Raw genomic sequence first — 20,518 nt, forward strand, 5'->3', positions numbered from 1 at the left:
TCAAAAACTCCGCAGTTTCTCTGATGTGACATAACCAAGACACTAGTATTCTTAATCATGTCAGCAGTCATCGCAAAATAATGAGTTCACATTACATGATAGATATACTTCCACTCACATTACAGGAGAAGAATGAAAGATATAGCAGTCAAGTGCCTGCTTCAGAGGCTGTTCTGGCTCTTTTATTTGTGTGATGAAAACAGGTGCACAGTATTTCAATAAGTCTTCATAGTCCTTTTGAAAACAAACCATACTATTCCTAGAATTCCTGATCCCACAGACCTTTCATTTACTTCATTCATCAGGAAAAAAGAATAAAAATTCCTGTCCTCAGGTAAAATATATTAAACAACCTAGCTAGCATAAAACAGATTATCATCTGCCTCATACAATATGCTAGAAGATTATTGAAACAGAACTATATTTTCCACAATAAAATATATACACATATATCCCTCTCAGCAGATCTCAAGATCCAGACCAGTTTTTACAAACAGGAAAAAAAGCTATTTGGTAAAGGAGACTATAAAAAAAAGTTACTGCATTAATCACACACCTCAAACTGTGCTGTGTGTAATTCTTAATCAGAATAAAGTCTGATTTACCATTGGAAACTTGGTTTTGTACGTGTCTCAACAGTTTACTATGGAAATCACACAAGGGCATTTCACAGAGTTTACAGGGAAAATACACCACTTTCCTAACTGACAGTGAAGAACAAAACAAACAACACTTTAATTTCTTTTAAAACCAGATTTCAGGAACAGAAAATTCAGACTATTGGCATACAAAATACCTTCAGAGGTTGCATTTGAATTATTCAAGAACATAAGAAGATAAACACCTGTCCATTTTCCCCATATGAGTCCTTCAGTCAAAACTGCAAAGTATACTTAAAAATAAAACTTCATATAAACTGAACCATCACACGTGCATTTAAGTTAAAAAGGAATATAATGCTATCACAAAGAGGATACATCTGACAAAGGTATTTAAGCTTTTAGGATTCATCTAGATAAAAAAAAAAAATCTCAGTATTGATAAAAAAATGCAGCAAAGGATGAACAAAAATAAAAATATGTGAAAAGTCTAATAATAAAGAATATTGTGAGGGAAGAAGTGACATCCCTTACATTACTTCATACCAGTAGTATGTACATATAGGTAAAGTTTTCAACTCAATACAGGGAAGGAAAAAAGTGTTCAATCTGTTGTTTTTTCTCTCTTCCAGGAAAAGATCTCATACAATGGAGCAGCTGGCAAAACAAATAAGCTTAGTTTATTTCAGTGGCCTACATAAGAACAAATACAGACAAATGAAAATTCATACCTTTTTAAGCAAGGTCTAAACCCTCTTGGATAATAAACCTGGGAGAAAAAAAGCAGATGGTATTAACAAGCAGAAATAGCAGACAGAAAACCATGAGTCAATGTTACTGTCCCACAAGCATTAGTCCTCCCTTTGAAGGCTTCTTGCTCAGTTTGACTTCATTAAGAATGGGGACACACGCTGACTGGCTGACAAGGTGGAACAGTCACTACATTTTCCCTGTCCTTCCCTGAACAGAAGCACTAGTCTTCTTGTCCTTCTTTTATGAGTTGTTTTTGTCAAAGTCTGATGTATTTAAGTTCTTTCAGACCTCCTCTAGATTTCTCTCTTCAATCAGAAGTTTAAAATTTTGAATGAAAGGAAAGAGATTAACTATAAATTTTACCTAAAGACATTCAAAACTTTTTAATTACGAACATGTAAGGTTTTTTTAGAACAGATTACTTGACATCTGCAGTAGTTCCACATGCATACATGAAATCTTCACAAGCAAATAAATATAGATTCCTTCAGCTATTCTGACCAACTGACTGAAATAAGAGGCAATAAGAAAATTAGAAGTTAACATATTCTTTTTATACTGTGAAGTTGCACATACAGATCTTTAGGTTTCTGTTTAAAAAATGAATGTTAGTAAATAAAAAAACAATAGAAGCATCTTCAATGTCAAAACAAACAAAACCTTCTTTGCCACAGTCTATTTCACCTGCTACTCCTTGATTTTATTGCATGTAGGATCATAGAATCGTTTGGGTTGGAAGGGACTTTCAGAGATCATCTAGTCCAATCCCCTGTAAAGAGCAGGGACATCTTCAACTGGATACCAAGGAGTGCTTCCTTCCACACAGAAAACTTCCATCCATGTGGAAGAGAGCTGCTCTTTCCTCTATTTACCAACAGGTGTCTCCGGTAAAGCCCCGGCCGTTTATCCCCAGGCTTACACAGAAAAGGAAATTGTAGCGTTAACATAACACCAGACGGCCCCACGGCCCGGCCTGATCCCCTCCGGGCCCCGGAACAAGCTCGTTCTGTGCCCGCGGGCGAGTGGCAGCCTGGCCGCGCCTGACCCGCCCCGGAGCCCGGCCTGGCCTCGGCCCCACACCGGGCTCCCATCCCGCCGACAGCACCCGACCCCCGAACCGCCACCCGGCCGCCTAAGCCTCCCGAGGGGCCATCTCTCCCTCCTGGCTTCAACGCGGGGCCCAGGGGAGGCCCCGCGGCGGGTGGGAGCATCGCATGGGCAGGACACCGGCAGAGTCGGGCGGGAGTGGGGGGAACTCGGCCATTCGCGCCACTATCGGGCAGGGAAAAAGGGCGGGGAGCTGAAGGGCGAGCCCCGACACTCACCTCGGACGGGCGCCCGGCCGCCTCACCTGGGCTCCGCCATCGCGGCCGCCGCGCCGCGCCCCGCCCCCAGCCCCGCGCAGCGCGGCAGCGCCGCGACGGCAGCCGGCAGCGGCCAGAAGAGTCCATGGTGCTTCGCGGCGCGGCGTCGCCAGAGTGAGCGCGGCTGCGCCACCCGGCGGGGCGGGGCTGGGCTGGGACAGCGCAGCGCCGTGGCACCGGGCCCGTCGGCAGACCAGGGCTACCGGCCCCGCGGAGAGAACGCCCGGGTACTTGACAGCCAGGCCGGCGCCCCCGCTCCTTTCGCTGATGTACTGCGTACGTGTGGGAAGGGCAGAGCTGAGGCCAAGCCGAAGCCGGGGGCAGCGGCCGTTAGAGCCATTGAAGCCTTAAGGGCTCTTCACTTAGCCGCTGCTCCGGGCAGCCCTGGCTCTCAGCGGGGAGGGGCGGGAGGAACAGGTCGCAGCGTCGCTTTCTCCGCTCCGGGGAAAAAAATGGGGTGCAGCGGGGCGCGGCCCGGCCTTCCTACCCTGGCAGCCGGTAACGGGCTTGGCTGGGCCGGCCGCGGGGCACGGAGCCGGGAGGCAGGTGATCCGGGGTCGTCTCTTCGCCGTCCCCGCCGCCCTCACGAATAAGAGGCTGCCCCATAGGACCGTCAGCGCCCCCGGGCAGAGTCCCGCTGCTTTGTCTCGGGCGCTCGGGCCGGTTTTCGGAAGCTGCGCTCCAGAAACGTGGCTGTACGGACGCGGGAGCAGCGATCCGCACGGCATCGGGTTGCCAAACTGCCAAAACTCCCGTTACCCCGGGAACATCAAATGTTGCGAGGCTGAAGGTGAAGTCGTGGGGCTGAAAATGGGATTTGCTCCAGCAGTGCACGGTGGCGGCGTTTGAAATGCAAATAACCAGCGGCAGGGCATCTGCTCGGCACCGGGGCCGCACGTCGTCTCCTCGAGTTTCCCAAATCCTTGGAGATTCGCCTTTATTTTAATTGAAAATTAGGTCCAGCAATACGTATCCAGTTAAAGCAGTTGAATTTTGATATATCTGATCCAAAGGAATAATGAACTATTTATTCCTGTTATGGCCACAAAACTTTTTTATTTTTAATCATTAATTTCACCAAATACAATGCTAGTAGCAACTTTTCTGTTTAGTCTGGAAGACATTGGTAAAAATATTTAATATTAGATGGCTAAAGTTTCTGGCATTGTTTTCCTCCAGTTTAGGGCTAGTAGCAACTTTTCTGATATATATTTTGGAAAACATTAGTCTGGATGTTTAAACTTGGATGGCTAGAGCTAGGGCTCTAAGCAGACAGGTTGCTAAGTGTATAGCGTCCTTGTTGATCAAAGTGCTGTAGAGGGTGAGCATAATGTTATTGCTTTGTTTTTAACATACACAGTTACAGTTTTAATATACACCTAAAAAGATTATTTATATTGTATCTTTAACATATTTAGAGTATAAAAATCACCCTTTCATTTTGCACATTAAGTTACTGTCTTTAAAAGGTGCCTTTGGAATAATTATTTTATCCTCCAGGTAGCATATTATAGTCTCGCTCGAACTGGAGGGAAAGTGAATGAAAGCCCTGAGTGTATTTCATAATAGGCCTATTGGTCTGCTAGCAGATAAAACTTGGCAACTTTACTTTACTACCCCACAGTTATCTTGACTAGCCAAGTGTCGCCTCTCTGGTTAAACAAATGGGGCAGACATCAGTGCTGGTTTATGGTTGACTAAAAGAGCAAAGCACAGAGGGGCTGCAAGACATCTCCAAAAATCTCCAGATGGCCAGGATTGACAAAACAGTACTCATTAAGAGGAGGCAGTGAGGACCAACAGCAGCTCCCAGGCAGGAATAACCCATGAGTCCCATGCCTGGTGCCATAAATAGGCCATGCTGATTGGTTTCAGCGTGATCCAGCAGAGTCCTTACTTTGTCCCGCTGCCAAGAATTCATAATATCAAGAAGCACTTGTGCCAGCACAGTCCTATTCAGTCCTAGGTTGTAGCCACAACATGGTAGTGCACCCTTTAAGTGCTCACAAGTCTAAATTGCTTTGTAGCATATTCATAATAACAAATAAAGCTGTACACAGACTGCTGGTAGTGCAGTAGGTAGCATGGGAAATAGATGATTCCCCACTGCCTCCTGACTACAGGGAGAAAGCTTATCTGTGCTCACCTGGGCAAACTGGGCAGTACAAGTGCCAGTACTGGCCTTCTATGTACTGGCAATATACATGCTCCAGTTCCTTGAATGTCCAGGGAATGAGTTTCCAAGTTGCCCGCTCACCTTACTTCCTACTCTTTAGGGGTGGTAAACTCGAAGACACCAGACTCAGGCTGGCTTACCATCTTCAGTCATTACAGGTTTTGCAGGAGTGGGTAGTTGGAAGATATAAAACCTACTAGGAAAATAAAATACAAATCTCAGATATAGCTTATGGCTAGTAGAAGACCCATCCTTAGTTGTTTTAGAGCATCTCAACTAACATTGTTAGGAAATGGAAACAACCAGGGAAGTGAGGGCCCAATTTTTACATGACAAGCTCATTCTCTGATAACTAACATGCAGTTCTGGGTGGAAAAGCAAGTGGGAAGGCATGCAGGGAAAAAATTGAGAGTCCTAAGCTTGCATACAAGAAATTAGATTTCTTCTTCTGCTCCTGCTGTATAGGAAAACCTGACTGGTCATTTCTCAGCAACATTCAGTGCCATTAAGAAATGATAACAACCCTTTTTCTGTTAGATATGACACTTTCTCCCTGTTAAGTTTTAGAAAGAAACAAGTAGGTAAAGAAACTCACATGTATAATAAAGGCAAAACATTCAGCTGATCTTTGCTTAGCTGTAGTATCCAGGCAGATCTTGCTTCAGCAAGAAAAGCACCATGAGGAGATGAGTTCTACTTGTTCATGCCTTTGTTAATATCACTCAATTGACTATGCTATACAGGCTCTTGGTTCACTTAGTCTTGAGAATTGTTGGCTCCAGGAACACTAATGGCATTGTGCATTAACTGTGTTACATACAGACAAAAATTAGAACATCCTGCTAAATTTGGTGCTTCTAAATGTGTAGAATCTTATGTTACAAAAAGTACCTTACAAATCTTTCATTCTTTCTACAACAAAAATGGCCATGTCTGTATCAAGACAAAGGTATAATTTGCTCCTCTTTCAGGTATAAGCCAAAAACAGTACAAAGGGATGGTGTCTGTCATTTTTTTCTTTTTTTTTGGTTCCTCTCCTAAGTGTGAAGGAGTGCATAGTTGCCTATTATTCAGGCTGGTTTTGATAGATTTCTCAATCCTTTTCCATCTGCTGGCAGCCAAGGAATGCAGCACATACAGGCCCCAATAAAACCTCCCTGAAACTAGTATTTGTTCACTGAATAATGGTGAGGTACACTGTGCTAGCTCAGGAGAGCAGAATTAAGTAGTTCAACTGGCTGTTGGGTTTTTTTTCTCCTCTGCAACCCAGCATATCCCAATTTCACAAAGCAGATACAGAAAGCAGAAGGAAAAGGAGAGAAATTTACATGAAAACTGGCAGTCAGTAGCAGATTCTAGGGGCAAATAAAATGCTTATGGCAGCTAGAGAACAGAGAGACTGAGAACAGGCTAGGGACCTAGGAGGACAGAAAGAAGACATTGTCATATTTGCTTCAAAGGGACATCAGAGAACACAGTCCTCTAGCCCTCCTTTATTTATTGGGAAAGAGTAGTAACAGGTGCATGAAGAGATAAAACAGCCTTCTTGTGTGCAGGGAAAATGACAAGACATATATGACAAGACACATATGACTTGCTCAGAAATGTAACATTTAAGCAAACAACCATATTACCACAATTTTATTATCCTGATAGTTTTCACTTTCAGTAACTGATGACTGTGCATCTAGAAAGGTACTGCACCAAGACCAGAAAGGGAGTAGAAGTTTGTAAATGCCCATCTGGTGCAAGAGACTATTGGAGATAACATGAGTAAACAGAACTCTTTCTTTTCAAAGCTACTATTAGGAGACCTCTGGAGAAGCATCAGTAAGGTTAAACAGATCCTCAGCAATTGCTTTCATGTCATTTAATCCTAGAATAACCCAGCTTCTGTGAAGTTTGCAATAAGTCTGCTCATCATTCATATGTAGGGGGCATAAATAAAAATGTATGCATCCCAACCTCTAGATCTACTATGTCTCTTTACATGTGTCTTTTATTCTTGTTTCACTCTGACTTAAAAAAAAAAACCCACTGAACTTATTGTTAGCATAATAAAAAAATGGCATTGAAACGTATCTGGTGTCAAATGAGTGTAAGTGCTACTAATGAAAATGATAACAGCTAGGTTGCAAGAATCAGCATGACAGGCACCAAAAGTAAGAAAAAATTAAATGGCCATATACAAATCTAAACTCTTTAAAAAATCTGTTTTATTGATTCATTACCATACAAAATTTATTCAAATTACATCCATCTGAAGTGGTAAGATCAAAGCTAGGGAACAGGTCATCCTTTAATAAATCTATTTACAAAACTCACCATAAGAGCTTTTTTTGTTGTTTTTTTGTTATTTGTTTTTTTTACAGTATTTTACAGAGGTGTTTTTTTTTTTAAACTAGCATACAATGCAAAGCTGAATTAGATTAGTATTTTGCTCACACACATTGGGACAAGTGTTTAATTTGTACAAAAAAAAGATGGTCTGCGTTAGTCTTTGTGTTCTCTTCCCCCACAAAAGTGCCCCTTTGTCTCACAAATCTTCATGCTCACAAAACTTTTACTTTCCTCTTCCACAAGATGAAAACTTTAAATACTACAATTTTATTTACAGATCCACATCTAAAAAAAACTCTTAAAAAATTACAAACCAGTTAGAAAATATTCTGGCAGTGTTTACAAATTAATTCTATTGTACAAAACTGCTAGATAACTAAAGTGTGAGTTGAGAACATATATCAACTTAAATACAACTGCTGAATCTATGCACACATTTGTACATATAAACACACACTTAACACTGTTTAACAGTTCTTTATGTGTTGCCCTTTATACATTTGTTATATTCCAAAACTCACACAGTCATACAGTTTTTTTATTAGTACTGTGACTTCTTGCCTTTTCATGTGTGAGCTTTCATAGCAGCAACTCAATGGTACCAGAAAACCTACATACATAATATTCTACTACAGTACAAATAGTACTAATTTTCTGAGTATGACAGATAAGCACAACAGTAATGCAAACAAAAGGTTTATATGGGCATCATCTAATCAACATTTCATTAAGTTAGCCCAGAACATGGCAACATATTTTACACTAAAAAAAAAGTTATTTAAGACTTCTTAGAATTCCTCTCACGTTCAAAAAATAAATATTGGTACTATACTATACTACCAAAGATCTTCAAAAAATAAATGCAATTCAGTTGATGTGGTACTTACAGCTATGTACTTTGGAAAAGAATTAGTTCCGTTTTGCTGGCGAAGAGAATTATAAAAAGCTGTAAGCAGAGGAAGCAAACCCACTGAGATAAATATGATATATTGAACAAAGCTTGGCATAAGTGTTTTCCATAGAGGGAAAAACCCACAGTGCATCTCTAGTAGGCACTTAACACAAAGCCCCACTTAGTACCACAAAAAGTCATGTACCAGTTCTAATGCACACTGGGGGCAGTAAAATTGAACTGTGCATCTTCGTTCTAGTTTAAAAAAACAACCCACAAAAACTACTTTCACACACACACACAAGCATTTTTAAAAATCTGTGATTACTACGAGAAGTGGCAGAACTTTATACTTTTCAATATTTGCAATATACACTACATTTACAGTGTATTTTTTTATTAAAAGCTTTTAAGGACATAAGTATTTGACCTCATAATGAGACATTTACACAGCTCAAAATGAGCATGACAGCAATTTAAACATTCCCACAAGTAGCTGAAGAATCCCATTTCACACATTTGCATTACTTCATATTTATGGTTCACCGCAGGTACAACCCATGTTGTGACACTCAAAAGACATGCATTCTCCGCAGAAGGCACGACCTGAAATACTATTATAAAATGGTTATTTAGGACTAAACCAGTTCACGGAGCCCTTCTCCATAAGCCCACTTGTCACAGTAAGCAGAGACTGAGGGAGTGTGAAGACAAAACATTTTATGGTCACCAGCTTGTACTTGCTGACTCAACAAGGTGCTGGAGCTCAGGGTCAAGGAGAAGGCCTTGCTGTTAACGCCTTCACTTGTTCTTTATAGTATTTTAGCGAGTATTTCATTAAAATATCAGCACTGTTTGAGAGCCTAGTTTATTAAATAATGCTCTTCTATAGTAAGTAGGGGACAAATCTGAATGATGGCAGGTTTTTCAATTCCATTAAAAACAATTTAGATAGGGACAGCATTTAAGAGAATCAGCTGTATATAAATTCATCCACCAGTGAAGGAAGCTTCTCTAAATCATAAGCATCAAAGAGGTCACTGATGCCTTCTTCATCCCCAAGGCTCAGCAAATAATCTTCCTGAAGCAGAGGAGGCAGCAAATTCACAAACGGTCCTTCAAAGTTTGAGGGAATTTGGTCCTCGGTCTGTTGGAGAAGGTTGGCTGGAGAAGCCAGTGGAGAGATTGTTGCCGTATTTACTGAGCAGTCACCTTGTCCTGAGTTAGCAGAAGCTACTTCTGTTAGAGGAGGGAGAGAAAAAAGAGATGGCACAATTAATCTAGCTCGAAATGTTAGACACAGATCAAACAAAGTAACCACTGCATAAGGAGCCTTTCATAAAGTTTCGTTTCAACAAAAAATGGCCTCTGTGTAATTTCCAGCTTGATTTTCATATATTACAAAGGGCTTCTCAAAAATACTCGTGTTGCTATCGCCACTGACTTTTCTACTAAAAATTATTTCATCATGTTTAAAAAACTACTGGGGCAAAAAAGACAGATCAAGTATAGTAAGAAATGCCCATTTTTCTGTGGAATTCATAGTCAAAGTAAAAACTTTATAGGCAACAGATGTCATCAGTGACCCTGTGTAGCTGCATATACCCATATGCAGAGATTTCTGCCTCTTGTGTTCAGGTGAATCTTTGCTGCTACTGTCCTATTTGAAAACACAAAAGGAACAAAATTGTTTCTTCAATATTGCATAAGCTTTAGTTACATATGATATGCAACTAGGAAACTTATTTTAAACAACTGATGTAGAGGAAAACATGTTTTTCCCTATAGACACTAGAAAGCCACAGTGGAAAATGGAAAATAAAAAAATAAAGCCATAAAATAAGAGCTGGATATCTGAAGTTCAAAATGAAATCTTGAATGAGAGCATGAAGGAAGGCCATTAGCATTACAAAGAAAAAAAAATTACCTTTGGAAATGGTTTTGGAAATATTTCCATTGTGGTCCTGACTATAGGCTTTCATGGGACTGAGGGCATCGTTTTCCTCTGGGCACAGATAAACTTCAATAGGTCCTTGAGTACTAGATAAATGGATCAATGCACTCTGCTAACAAAACACACGTCAGCAAGATGTTACACCAATGAACACAACAGAATACTGCCAATACAGAGTAAGTTCTTCTCTAGAGGTGTGAGTGTTTAAATACATTTTTTACTAATCAAAAGAACCCGAGATCCCCCATGCCCTTTTTTCTGAAGCTGTGAAAGGCTTGGCTGATGTGTCCTGTAGACTGGCCAAAAACATAAAAGCTTTTCCCACTGTCTGTATGGCACAAATCTCAGAAGCCCCTCATTTTATGTGTTATATCATAGCCAGAGAGGTATAAAGGACTGAACTAACACTTTCTTACAACCACAACAACCTGGAACATTCTGATGGAATGGAATTATGGGATGCAAGTCACAGGTTTTGTTGTTATTCATAACAATATTAGACATATTTGTGTAAATGTTTCTGCTTTAAAAGAATGCCAAAGTCTCCTTCTCACTCACCTAAAAACATTTCAGCACAAACTCACACTGAATTCAAATAGCTGTATGTAAATTCCCATGTGTATCAGGGAAGTTTTTCCAAATAACAAAAAAAGAAAATACATATTATTGTCTTCACTCAAACTTGCTTATGTAAGTCCTTCTGCCCCCTCAAGGCAGCAGCAATAATTTTGATGGTGTTTCTGAATAACAGGAACTTCTAATTAACCTCAAGAAATAATCTGTTCTTAACCTTCACACTACTGATGCAATACAGCGAGATGACACATACAGACAGAAAATCTGCAAAGCTGCTCTTAGTGTTATGATGGAAAATCATAAATGACTCTGGTTATAAATAAACCTGCTCCAGCTGTATTGCATTAATAGTTTTAAAAGGCATGAATACAGACATTACCTACCTTTTTGCAGACTTGTTTCAAACACATTTTATTGTGCCCTGTTCTGACTTTTATGTAGCATAATAGTGTTTACAAATCTGAAGAACAACTACTGAATAGGGATAGCCCAGGGCACAGGAAACAGGAGTACTTAGGAAAGAAAGCTACAGATAATTAGAAAAAAGCAGATGGGAAGAGCAGGATTTGGGGAAGGTACTGTTGAGTGACTGAGGTATGCTAAAAAGACATTGAACTGCAACTGAAAATGCAGGAAAGAAACAGGACTTCTACTGCCTGAAGCTGAAAATTAAATGAGTAAGTTTGGTATAGGGGATAAGGAAGGTCTAGGCGCTAGTTTGAAGGATCATGTGCATTGCCCTCTACCCACTCAGTTTCACTGAATTAAAAACCAAAGCATAGTGCCTAAGGGAAAGCAACAGGAAAGCAAGCAATGATAACAGCATATATTTATGGACACTGATAAAAGATATCCCTTCCTCACTGCAGCAAAATGATTTATTCTTCCAAAACCTGCACCAGGGTTCAAAGGGAAAATGGGCCTAATCAAGTGGAGAATTATCTTAGGAAAAGAAGTGACAGGGAATCTGGAGTCTGCTCCTGCCCACCTGGCAGCAGGTAGCCCTGGGCTCAGTGGAAAGAGCCCCAACAGGAGTGATGAAGGAATAACGTGGAGTATGAAAGCCTGCCTGGGAGGTTTGTGTTAGCTCTGTCCCTAATTGCTCCTTGAGAGAGGAAATCAGGTACACTTTTTGAATCTCTGAAGCAGTGGCTTGTGCAAATTATTTACGTTTGCCTGATACATTTGGGTCTGTCGTAGCAACTGGGAACTGTAAAGCAGCTCACTTGTACCATCACGAGATAAAAATCCCAGGAACAGCTGAGCCATGTGGTTTTTGAACCAGGAGAGAAGTGAAGAAAAGTAAAGCTACTCCCTAAGGATAACTTTTGAACAAAGCATTTTTCTCTGTAATTGTGACATAGGTTAAAGAAGCAGCTAAGTTACCTGAGATACCTACCTGATATAAGGAAACGAAACAAAATGAGGGTGAAGGAATGAGAGCCAGACATCTCATACACAAAAGCTGGCACTCAGAGAGAGACTGTGCCTTGAGTAGCAAGGGGCAACAGAGGAGGGACACAGATGAACACAGACAACTTCAGTAATAGAAGTACTTATAATAAAATATGAAGGGAATTCCCCATCCCCTATGGACTTCAGAAGGGCAAACTAAAAGCGCACTAGCAGAATGTACAAAGTTTTACATATATATGTACAATCAGTGTCAATGAGGCAAAGAAGATGACAGGAGAAGGAAGGGTGAGAATGGATTCCAGGAGTAAAACACAGGTTTCTACAATAACTTTAATACTTGAGAAAAGAAAATCCTACATGAAAACACGTCTCAAATTAGGATATCAGTAATAGGAGTCATCAGGATGCTTAAAGCATTGAGTTATCCATGAACTTTATGACAAAAACTACATAAAGCTAAAAACTGAAGAGCTGAGTATTTTAAGAGAAAGATTTTACATGGTTACTAATGGGAAATTTCAACTGTCAAAGAAGAGCTGTCCTTTACATATTGTATGGCAAAAGAGGATAGTGTGGATTACTCTGAAGTACTGCTGGAATTGAGAAAAAAGGAACAAATTATTGCCCTGTGTAAATTGATTTTTAAATTTTCTCTTTCCTTTAAAAAAAAAAATCTCTAAAGTTCGTAAGACAGATAAATATAGGACTGTATGCCAATATAATCCTACTTGGGCAGTTTACCACAGTAAGACTCAACAACACACTTGCTTCATCTATAGAAAAATCGTATATAACCTTGAAGGAAAAGCCAGGCTCTCCTTACCTCCACTGGGTCAGGCACTTCAAGTCTTGTTTCTGGAGGAGCTTTCACAACTATAACAGTTTGGTCTTTAAGGCCACTAATTTTTCGAATATCTTGATATGTCACATAAGCTAATGTAATCGCTGTTAAGGACTTCTCCAACTCGGGTTACAATATATTCAGACAATCAGAAGAGGCAGATGTCTTTGAATTATTTTTCCATTTTCTCATGGCTATGTTGCTCTTAGTCCAAAGTTTCCCATTCTCTACACTGGTTGCGATTGCAGTGAAACTGCGTGAGAATTTGCCTTCGATCTCAGAGCTGGAGCTGCTACTAAGTGACAGACAGGGTTCTCCGTGCTGAGTCCTTCTATTCTTCTTTACATAGGGACCTATTCTTCTTTGCATAGGGCTACATAAGCTAAAGCTCAACAACTTGCCATTACTCACAGACTGCAGGAAGAAATGTTTTTAGACACTTGCAATCAAAATGCAAGGAATGGAAATCATAGAAAAAGTGTAAAAGGAATTTACAGATGCATGTTATTTCCAATATAACATCATAAATACAACAATAATTTCAGGTTTTGTAAACTTTTATATATTCAATATATTTATATATTCATATATGTATATATTAATTTATATTACATAAAACAATATAAAACCTGTTTAAGCAACTACTTTAAACAACATTGCAGAAAGTTGATTTCTGCATAAGCACAGAATGAACATGAATATTTTGCTGTTCAACCTGAATTTGTCTAAATCAACATGTGTGTTTTGGTGGGTTATTGCACAGTGGTGCTTCACTTACTGACCTGCATAACCAAGGTGTCACAGAGCTTGTGGTCATGACCTGCAAAACAGCCACGATTGCATGCAAGTGGCTCCAGCTCTCTAGTTTTGTCATCTGTGAGCTATCTAGCATAATATTAATGTCATACAAATAAAGAGCCTAATTTATTATTATACCTTATTCTATATTATTATACTCTTGGGGGATATAAATGTGAACAATTTTGGTAAACATCTACTGTTACCACACAGTAAAACAAACCGCCCAAGCTCAAAATGCCTATACAAAGAACATCTGACTTGGACGACACGCAAAGTAACAAGTCAGGAGGCAAAATGACAGGTCAGCTTTCAGGCAAATAGCTTTTATGAAGGCTTCTACCACTCCTTTAGTGAGGTTTAGTAAGGTTTTCAGAGTGCCAGTTACAGCAACAGCAGCTGTCATGGTACCAACCAAGGAAAGGATTGCATGGTTTTCAAATAAAACAACATTCTTCATTGCTGTAGCTGAAGGCTCCCTGCACTAATGCTGGGCATATTTCAAAATGTTCAAGGTAGCAATCAGTTACTATCTGATTCTATTTATAAGGGAAAGGAGGAAGCACACAGCTGGGGCACAAACAATGTTTTGGCACTACCTAATCATGAGGGAAAAGAAAAACATTTTCAAAAGCAGAAGCTTTGCCTTCAAAGGCAAAGCAAAGGAAGAAAGAGGCTTCTCAGTTCTGTGAGTGTTGAGTGGGTCACTTCATGTCAGACTTCAGTGAGGTGAGTGATACACCACACTGGGATGGATTCAGATTCATCCCCAGGCTTCACACTTCTAGATTCCTTCCTCAGTAATCACCAGTATTATCAGTAAACTTGCAGTCACGGAAGGATTTGGGGAATACACTCTGCTAAATCCAAAAGCATGAGGCCAACACGCTGCTAATGCTGATCCCTCCTCACCCATATCCCCATAAGAGCCAGCAACAGCAGGGCTGGGATCTCCACCACAGCACTAGAAAAACAGAATTGTCATGCTCAGTTTTGCTTTGCTTAAATCTCTTCATGGATCAAGGCAGCACTGACCCTACTTCCTATGCCACTCAGGGGTCTTGCTTTAACACACATTTTGAAATGCAAGCAAACTCAAAAGACAATATTGACACAGTTCACACTACTTTTTGCTGACACTCCCATAGTTATTTCCTATCCTTCAAAACAAGTCCTCCTTATTTGATGCTCTTTAAGAACTACTTACTATTTAAAGTAACAGAAGTTTTCACATCGGCATTTTATAAAATGCTTTCTTCTGTTGCTAACAGGTAGGAAATCCAGTGAAAATGGGAACTGGTTACTTACAAGGAGTAGTAGCAGCAAAAATACCACAAGTCATATGAACCTTATGCAATTGAGTGTTGTTGTTACATTAAATAATTTGAGAGCTCATAAAACGTTTATCTGTGATATTCTATTATAGATTCCCTAACCAGAGAAATCTAAAAATTTGTTGCAAGTTTCAGAGTAAACTGACTCCAAAATTTTTTCTTTTTTTTTTTAAATTAAAGTGATGCATATATAAATTATAGATACCCAGAGGAAAATAAAAGTACACACACAATTCTTTGTTACCTTAGCAAAGACTTCGTCTGCTTGCCTTTATGATTTCTGCAGACATAAAAATGGGGTTTGCTCTGGGGTCAAAATAGTTGAAAAAGCAGAGGGTTTAAGATGTTGTCACTCATTAACCACCTGAATTCTTGGTTCTACTCTATGTGAACATGGATGCTAGTGGGCTCCTTCACACACCACCTTTTTTTTTTTTGTTTTTGACATTCCAGAAGCATTACAGGTGCAAGTAGCTTAAGTAACTTCTACGTAGAACTATGTTAAAACCCATTATCCAGCTTCTGGAAATTTCTGACACTTCATATCACTTTACTTAGAGAAATTCTCCTAATATTATGAGGGACAGCAAGGAGACTGACCACCTTTGAGGTTCTGGCAAAAAGGATATCTCTGATTCTCCGAGTCCTCTGTCAGTAGCTTGAGGTCCAGGGTGCAGTTTTGGATTAGCTCATCCAGTTTCTTCTCTTCCTGAGTCAGTTCGGTCACCTCCTTCATGAGGCCTTGACGCTGTGCCAGCATGCCACCATCCTCTGATAGGCTGCAGCCCCTACGCATACAGAGGAGGAAGATGCTCTTTCAGCATTTGTAAAACTTGACACCGTGCTATGGGAAAGGGAAGAGGCAGGCTTTTACAGAGCAGATCAAGTCCTCAGCTCCTTCTCCCTAAACCTGCCCATAGCAAGTCACCATAAACTACGTTTTCCAGAAAAAAAAGCATCTTTTTATCATGACAACACATTTTGGATCTACCACTAAAATAGAGAAGCTGAACATTTCTAACTTCTTCCAAAATTTTGTTTGTAATTCCCCTTCTAACCACACCCTGGAAAAGACCGAGGAAGGCAGTAGGTAGCGATGTATACCTCAAAGCTTACTCCACTTGCAAAAGAGTTAATCCAGTCTTCAGACAAAATGCTTGTTTCTAATTTCCCTGACAAATGCTGTTTATACACTGAAAACCTGTCTTAACAGAAAAAGAAAGCTTTGTTGTGATAGAAGGCCTTTTGGATGATTGCTTGGAGCAAAGCGTCAGAATGGAAGGTGAAAGAAAAAAACACTGCTGCTCTGTGACAGTGAAATCAGCCAACAGGAATGGAAAAGGATAATGAATACTCACATCCACTGAATGTTGTTTTTGGATTTTTTCTTAATGAGATGGATGCCTTCCAGTACATTGGTGATATCATAAATCCTCCTTTTTTGTACCTTGAGGACCTCTGCCGCTCTGTTCAAATCTAAGACCCCATCAGGAGACTGGCTCAGCAACTGAATGAACTTCTTTGTAAGAAGGCCAAGTGATGTATCATACCGAGTCTTTTCTGAAGGAGACTTTGGAGCTTGGTAAGAAAAGGGAGAAAAACAAAAAACAGACAAAAAAAAAAAGCAAAACAGATAAATCAGTTTTCTCATTTAGGTTCCAAAAGCAGCATCCAGAAATGAAAGGATACACATTACAAATATTTCTTTCATTTTTACTGAAGAAACCTCTCAAACCTCTGCATTAAGACACAGTTTACCAGTGGGTATTTATTTGTATTTCAAGATGTACTTTTCCAAAAGTCACAGGTACATGAGCAAATATGTTCTTTTTTTTATGCAAATATTTCCATTAGCCTGATGGATACATATAGCAATATTCTACTTAAGCTTTCACTATGTGAATTTTTAACAGTATTTTTAGCATCTATTTATTCTGGCAGCAATACCAAAAATTCCCCTGACTTTCCTTCAACAGGCTGATAGCCAGCTTTCAGCAGGGTTTGATTTTCCCCTCTTATAAGATAAGTGCTTCACATGCAATGAAGCAGGACTTAGATGTACTTCAGTGGGTGAACACAATGACAGATTCCATCAGCATCAGACTCTCCGGCTTACAGAAAACTCAAGTGAATTAGAGGAGATTGACGCAAGATACAATTTACAATCATCATTTCTCCATAACCAAACAATGCTCAAACTGGGCAAGAGTATCCACTTATTTTAAATTAGAAGTCAGCAAACAGCTTGGATTTAACTAGACAACTCACTGTTTTCACGCACAAAGGTAGCATCTATACACTTAATAGATGAGCTTTTAAGAATTTTAATACATAGATTCGAACAATTTCTAATTCTAAACATTCAAGGCCTTCGTGTCAAGGAAAACAAGCCAGCCATTATTAGAAGTCTGCTAGGCTGGAACATCTCAAACCTTACATTTGCTTTAAGTATTATTATGCAGGATGGATCTTAGGCTGATGTGGTGGTCATTTGCATGTTTTCAAGGTTCAAAATTCCTGCTTAATTGCAGAAATCAGTCAAAAATTAAATTCTACCTGAAAGCAAACCTTTAGACTACCCTGAAATGTTTTGAAGGGTATGATGGCTTTTCAATAAAAACCAATTAATTGCTAGCTGGCAAAGAGAACCTTCTGTATCTCATTCTTTGGTAGATTCAGAGCCTGTCTGCACTGGGAAATGGAAGGAAATTCATATCAACTAGGTGACCTTGTGAATTTAGAACAGGGTGGGGTGTGTTTGTTTGTTTGTTTGTTGCTTTTATTTGGGGTTTGGAAAAGAATAAGATCAGAGTGAGAAGGGCAAGAAGCTATTTGCCCCCCACCTAAAGTGGCATGTGCTCCTGATCACGCAGAAAGGAACAGCCCCATCACTGCAGCAGCATCCTATGCTCCGAATGGTAGTGAACTTCTGGGAAAATGCACTTCAATCTAAAATGGACTTCATTTATCTTAATGAAGTTTAGTTTAATTAAAACAACTGTGGTTGTTTAACTTGTCTGCTTTCAGTTCATATCTTCAGCTAATTTAACTTTTCCCATCTGCCTCAGTAGAAACAAGACCTAGTGAGGAGGCACAAGTACCCTTTCACATCTCTTGCTCTCTCTTCACTACCACTGCTGCCCCAGTCCTCCTTTTTCCCCCATTCCCCTCCCTCTGAAAGCCTAATTTTCCTGCTGAAATCCCCCAAACAAGATGGCAAGGCTACACCCCACAGCTCCTGTTGCAAGAAAGCTACTGCCCAAGGCAATACAGATGTGCAAAAATAAATACCTGCAGCAACTAAACAGTGGCAGTAATAATCCAGTCATATTGGAGGGAGAGAGCAGCCCACAAAAAGCATTTAGCGTGCAATGCTACTGGGGCACAGCTACCATGCTGTGCAAACCCCTGCCTGGGGGATGGAGCCCTGACAATCAGCTGCTGAAGCTTCAGCAGGGAAGGAGGAATGCTGGCCTGATTAGCCTTTCCTAATAACTGAGCATCTGAACACATTGTAATAATATCTTGATTCCTCGGCACCTAGCTCTCCTAAGCCTCCCCAGCTGCTAGAGCAATGAAGATGAAGGGAGTGGAGCATCTCCCTTATGAGGAAAGGTTGAGGGAGCTGGGTCTCTTTAGCTTGGAGGAGACTGAGGGGTGACCTCATTAATGTTTATAAATATGTAAAGGGTGAGTCTCACAAGGATGGAGCCAGGCTCTTCTCGGTGACAACCAATGATAGGACAAGGGGCAATGGATACAAACTGGAAGACAGAAGGTTCCACTTAAATATGAGCAGCTTCTGCAACCCATCAGCAGCTCTGCACCGAAGCCACACATGCTGTAAACACCTTGTGCGCTGCCTGGCTGCAGGGCTGAGTATCTTAACACATACATCCAGGTGAGGACAGTAATAAACACAGTTTTTTAGCTAGGTAACACAGCCTGTTGTACGGGTTCACTCTGATCTCCAGACAGTAAAATCAAAAACTCTGTGCCATACAGGGTATTAGAAGTTTCCTTACTTTTTGGGCTATCTGGACTTCTTGTTGCAGCTCTTCCTTTCCCCTTCGGAGTCTTTAGCCCTTCAGCAAGATACTGGTGGCCACTTTCGCCTAGCTCAAGCCTTCGTTTTGCCTGTTAAAAAACAAAAAAAGTTGAGGTGTTTGGGTTTTTTTTAAACTGATGGATTGTTAGGAAGTGTATTTCACTTAATTGAACACAATACTGAGGTTCCAGGAAAGGCAGGCAGCAGTGAACTTCCCACAGCAAGGTTCTGTATCAGTACAGGTTCATACTCTGTATTCATCACAAGGGAATCTGGATATTTATAGGAATCCTATGGTAGACTTCAATATTTCATTCTGTAAGACTAGGTTGATGGTTTTGTTTGGAAAATTCAGTCTTTTTTTTTTTTAATTTGAAACGCTAGGTGATAGTCACCTGCTTCAGTTTAGTCTGGACCTTCTTAAAATATATATGAAAGATTGCTACCTCCACTTGAGTTGAGAACATTTCAGTAAAAAAAAAAAACCAAAAAACAAAAACAAACCAAAAACCAGTCAATCACAGAGGCATGCACCCATAAAAGTACATTTCTTTTGAAAAATTCCTTATATCCATATAAGTTCGTGCACAGGTAGTACCAGTGCAAGTCTCATTTTTCCTTTGCCATTTGAAAGGATGGTTTTGAAAGGACCAGTAACTGCCACTACTATAAGCTTTCCTTCAATGAAATAGGAGACACTACATCAAGAGCAGCATTGGACAACTCTTCTCCTCTGCTTGTCAACAATTTTTGTCCTCATTGAATATACAACCACTACATCTATTTCACATTAACTAGCATGTTTGCATTAAAGCTGTTGCATTCAGCTCAAAGGAAGGTTGTTTACATCTTGGAAAATAAAAATAAATCAATGACACTGTTAAACTATGCAACACACAGACAAACTGCAATGGAAACCACCGCCAATATGATTTTTGTTCCTTGACAGAAACACAATCTACTGTCTTTGGAAATAATTCTATACCCTGGCATGCTACTCAGGTTACTGAAATTAAATCTGGGGATACTTGTTATCCTAACAATAGAAAGAACATTACCTGGAAAGACACAGGAAAAAGCAGATAAAGAAGTTTTACATCTAATGAAGCTTAGCCCAACAACTGTTTCCAAAGAATGTTGTTTATGCAATTAGGTAGAATAATTCAGAGTATTTTATTTGCTTTCACTTTAGACTTGCCCCAAAGGGGTTGGATCATATTCTGCTCTTCAGTGAACCAAGATAAAATAATGCATTCTGCTATGGAGTTGTAGGCAGATATTTCTGTATTATGCATTTAGTTTATGCATCTTACTTGGGGTCTGTGACCAACAGAAGGCTTTAAATAAATCAATATATATGCATTTATGTATGGATAGCTAACTAACATCTTTGTACTGGACTCTGTCTGCAAACCTCAAACTTAAAG

At 40.0% G+C, this 20,518-nt stretch overlaps 2 protein-coding genes across 4 annotated transcripts in view; both read right to left on the reverse strand.

Annotated features, from left to right (window-relative positions):
- CDKAL1 (CDKAL1 threonylcarbamoyladenosine tRNA methylthiotransferase) overlaps positions 1–2,782 on the reverse strand; it is a gene marked incomplete at its 3' end in the record, with an annotated part of 411,084 nt that extends 408,302 nt beyond the window's left edge. For 2 of the 3 annotated variants that reach the window (XM_080340057.1, XM_080340059.1), the window contains exons 1-3: positions 2,678–2,747; positions 2,037–2,121; positions 1,331–1,368 (exon numbers count right to left, since the gene is read on the reverse strand). Of the gene's footprint in view, positions 1–1,330; positions 1,369–2,036; positions 2,122–2,677 lie in introns of all 3 variants that reach the window. The other variant, XM_080340058.1, reaches the window with a different exon arrangement.
- A 273-nt stretch (positions 2,783–3,055) lies between these two features.
- The window catches only part of E2F3 (E2F transcription factor 3), a 37,423-nt gene continuing 19,960 nt past the window's right edge, over positions 3,056–20,518 (reverse strand). The window contains exons 2-7 of the mRNA XM_080340149.1: positions 19,069–19,180; positions 16,402–16,621; positions 15,671–15,831; positions 12,894–13,006; positions 10,052–10,190; positions 3,056–9,363 (exon numbers count right to left, since the gene is read on the reverse strand). Of these exons, the coding sequence (XP_080196275.1) occupies positions 9,098–9,363; positions 10,052–10,190; positions 12,894–13,006; positions 15,671–15,831; positions 16,402–16,621; positions 19,069–19,180 (1,011 nt within the window). The 3' untranslated portion in view covers positions 3,056–9,097. The remainder of the gene's footprint in view (positions 9,364–10,051; positions 10,191–12,893; positions 13,007–15,670; positions 15,832–16,401; positions 16,622–19,068; positions 19,181–20,518) is intronic.

The sequence above is a fragment of the Nesoenas mayeri genome (genome assembly GCF_963082525.1).
Source record: "Nesoenas mayeri genome assembly, chromosome: 2".
NCBI classification, from domain to species: Eukaryota; Metazoa; Chordata; class Aves; order Columbiformes; family Columbidae; genus Nesoenas; species Nesoenas mayeri.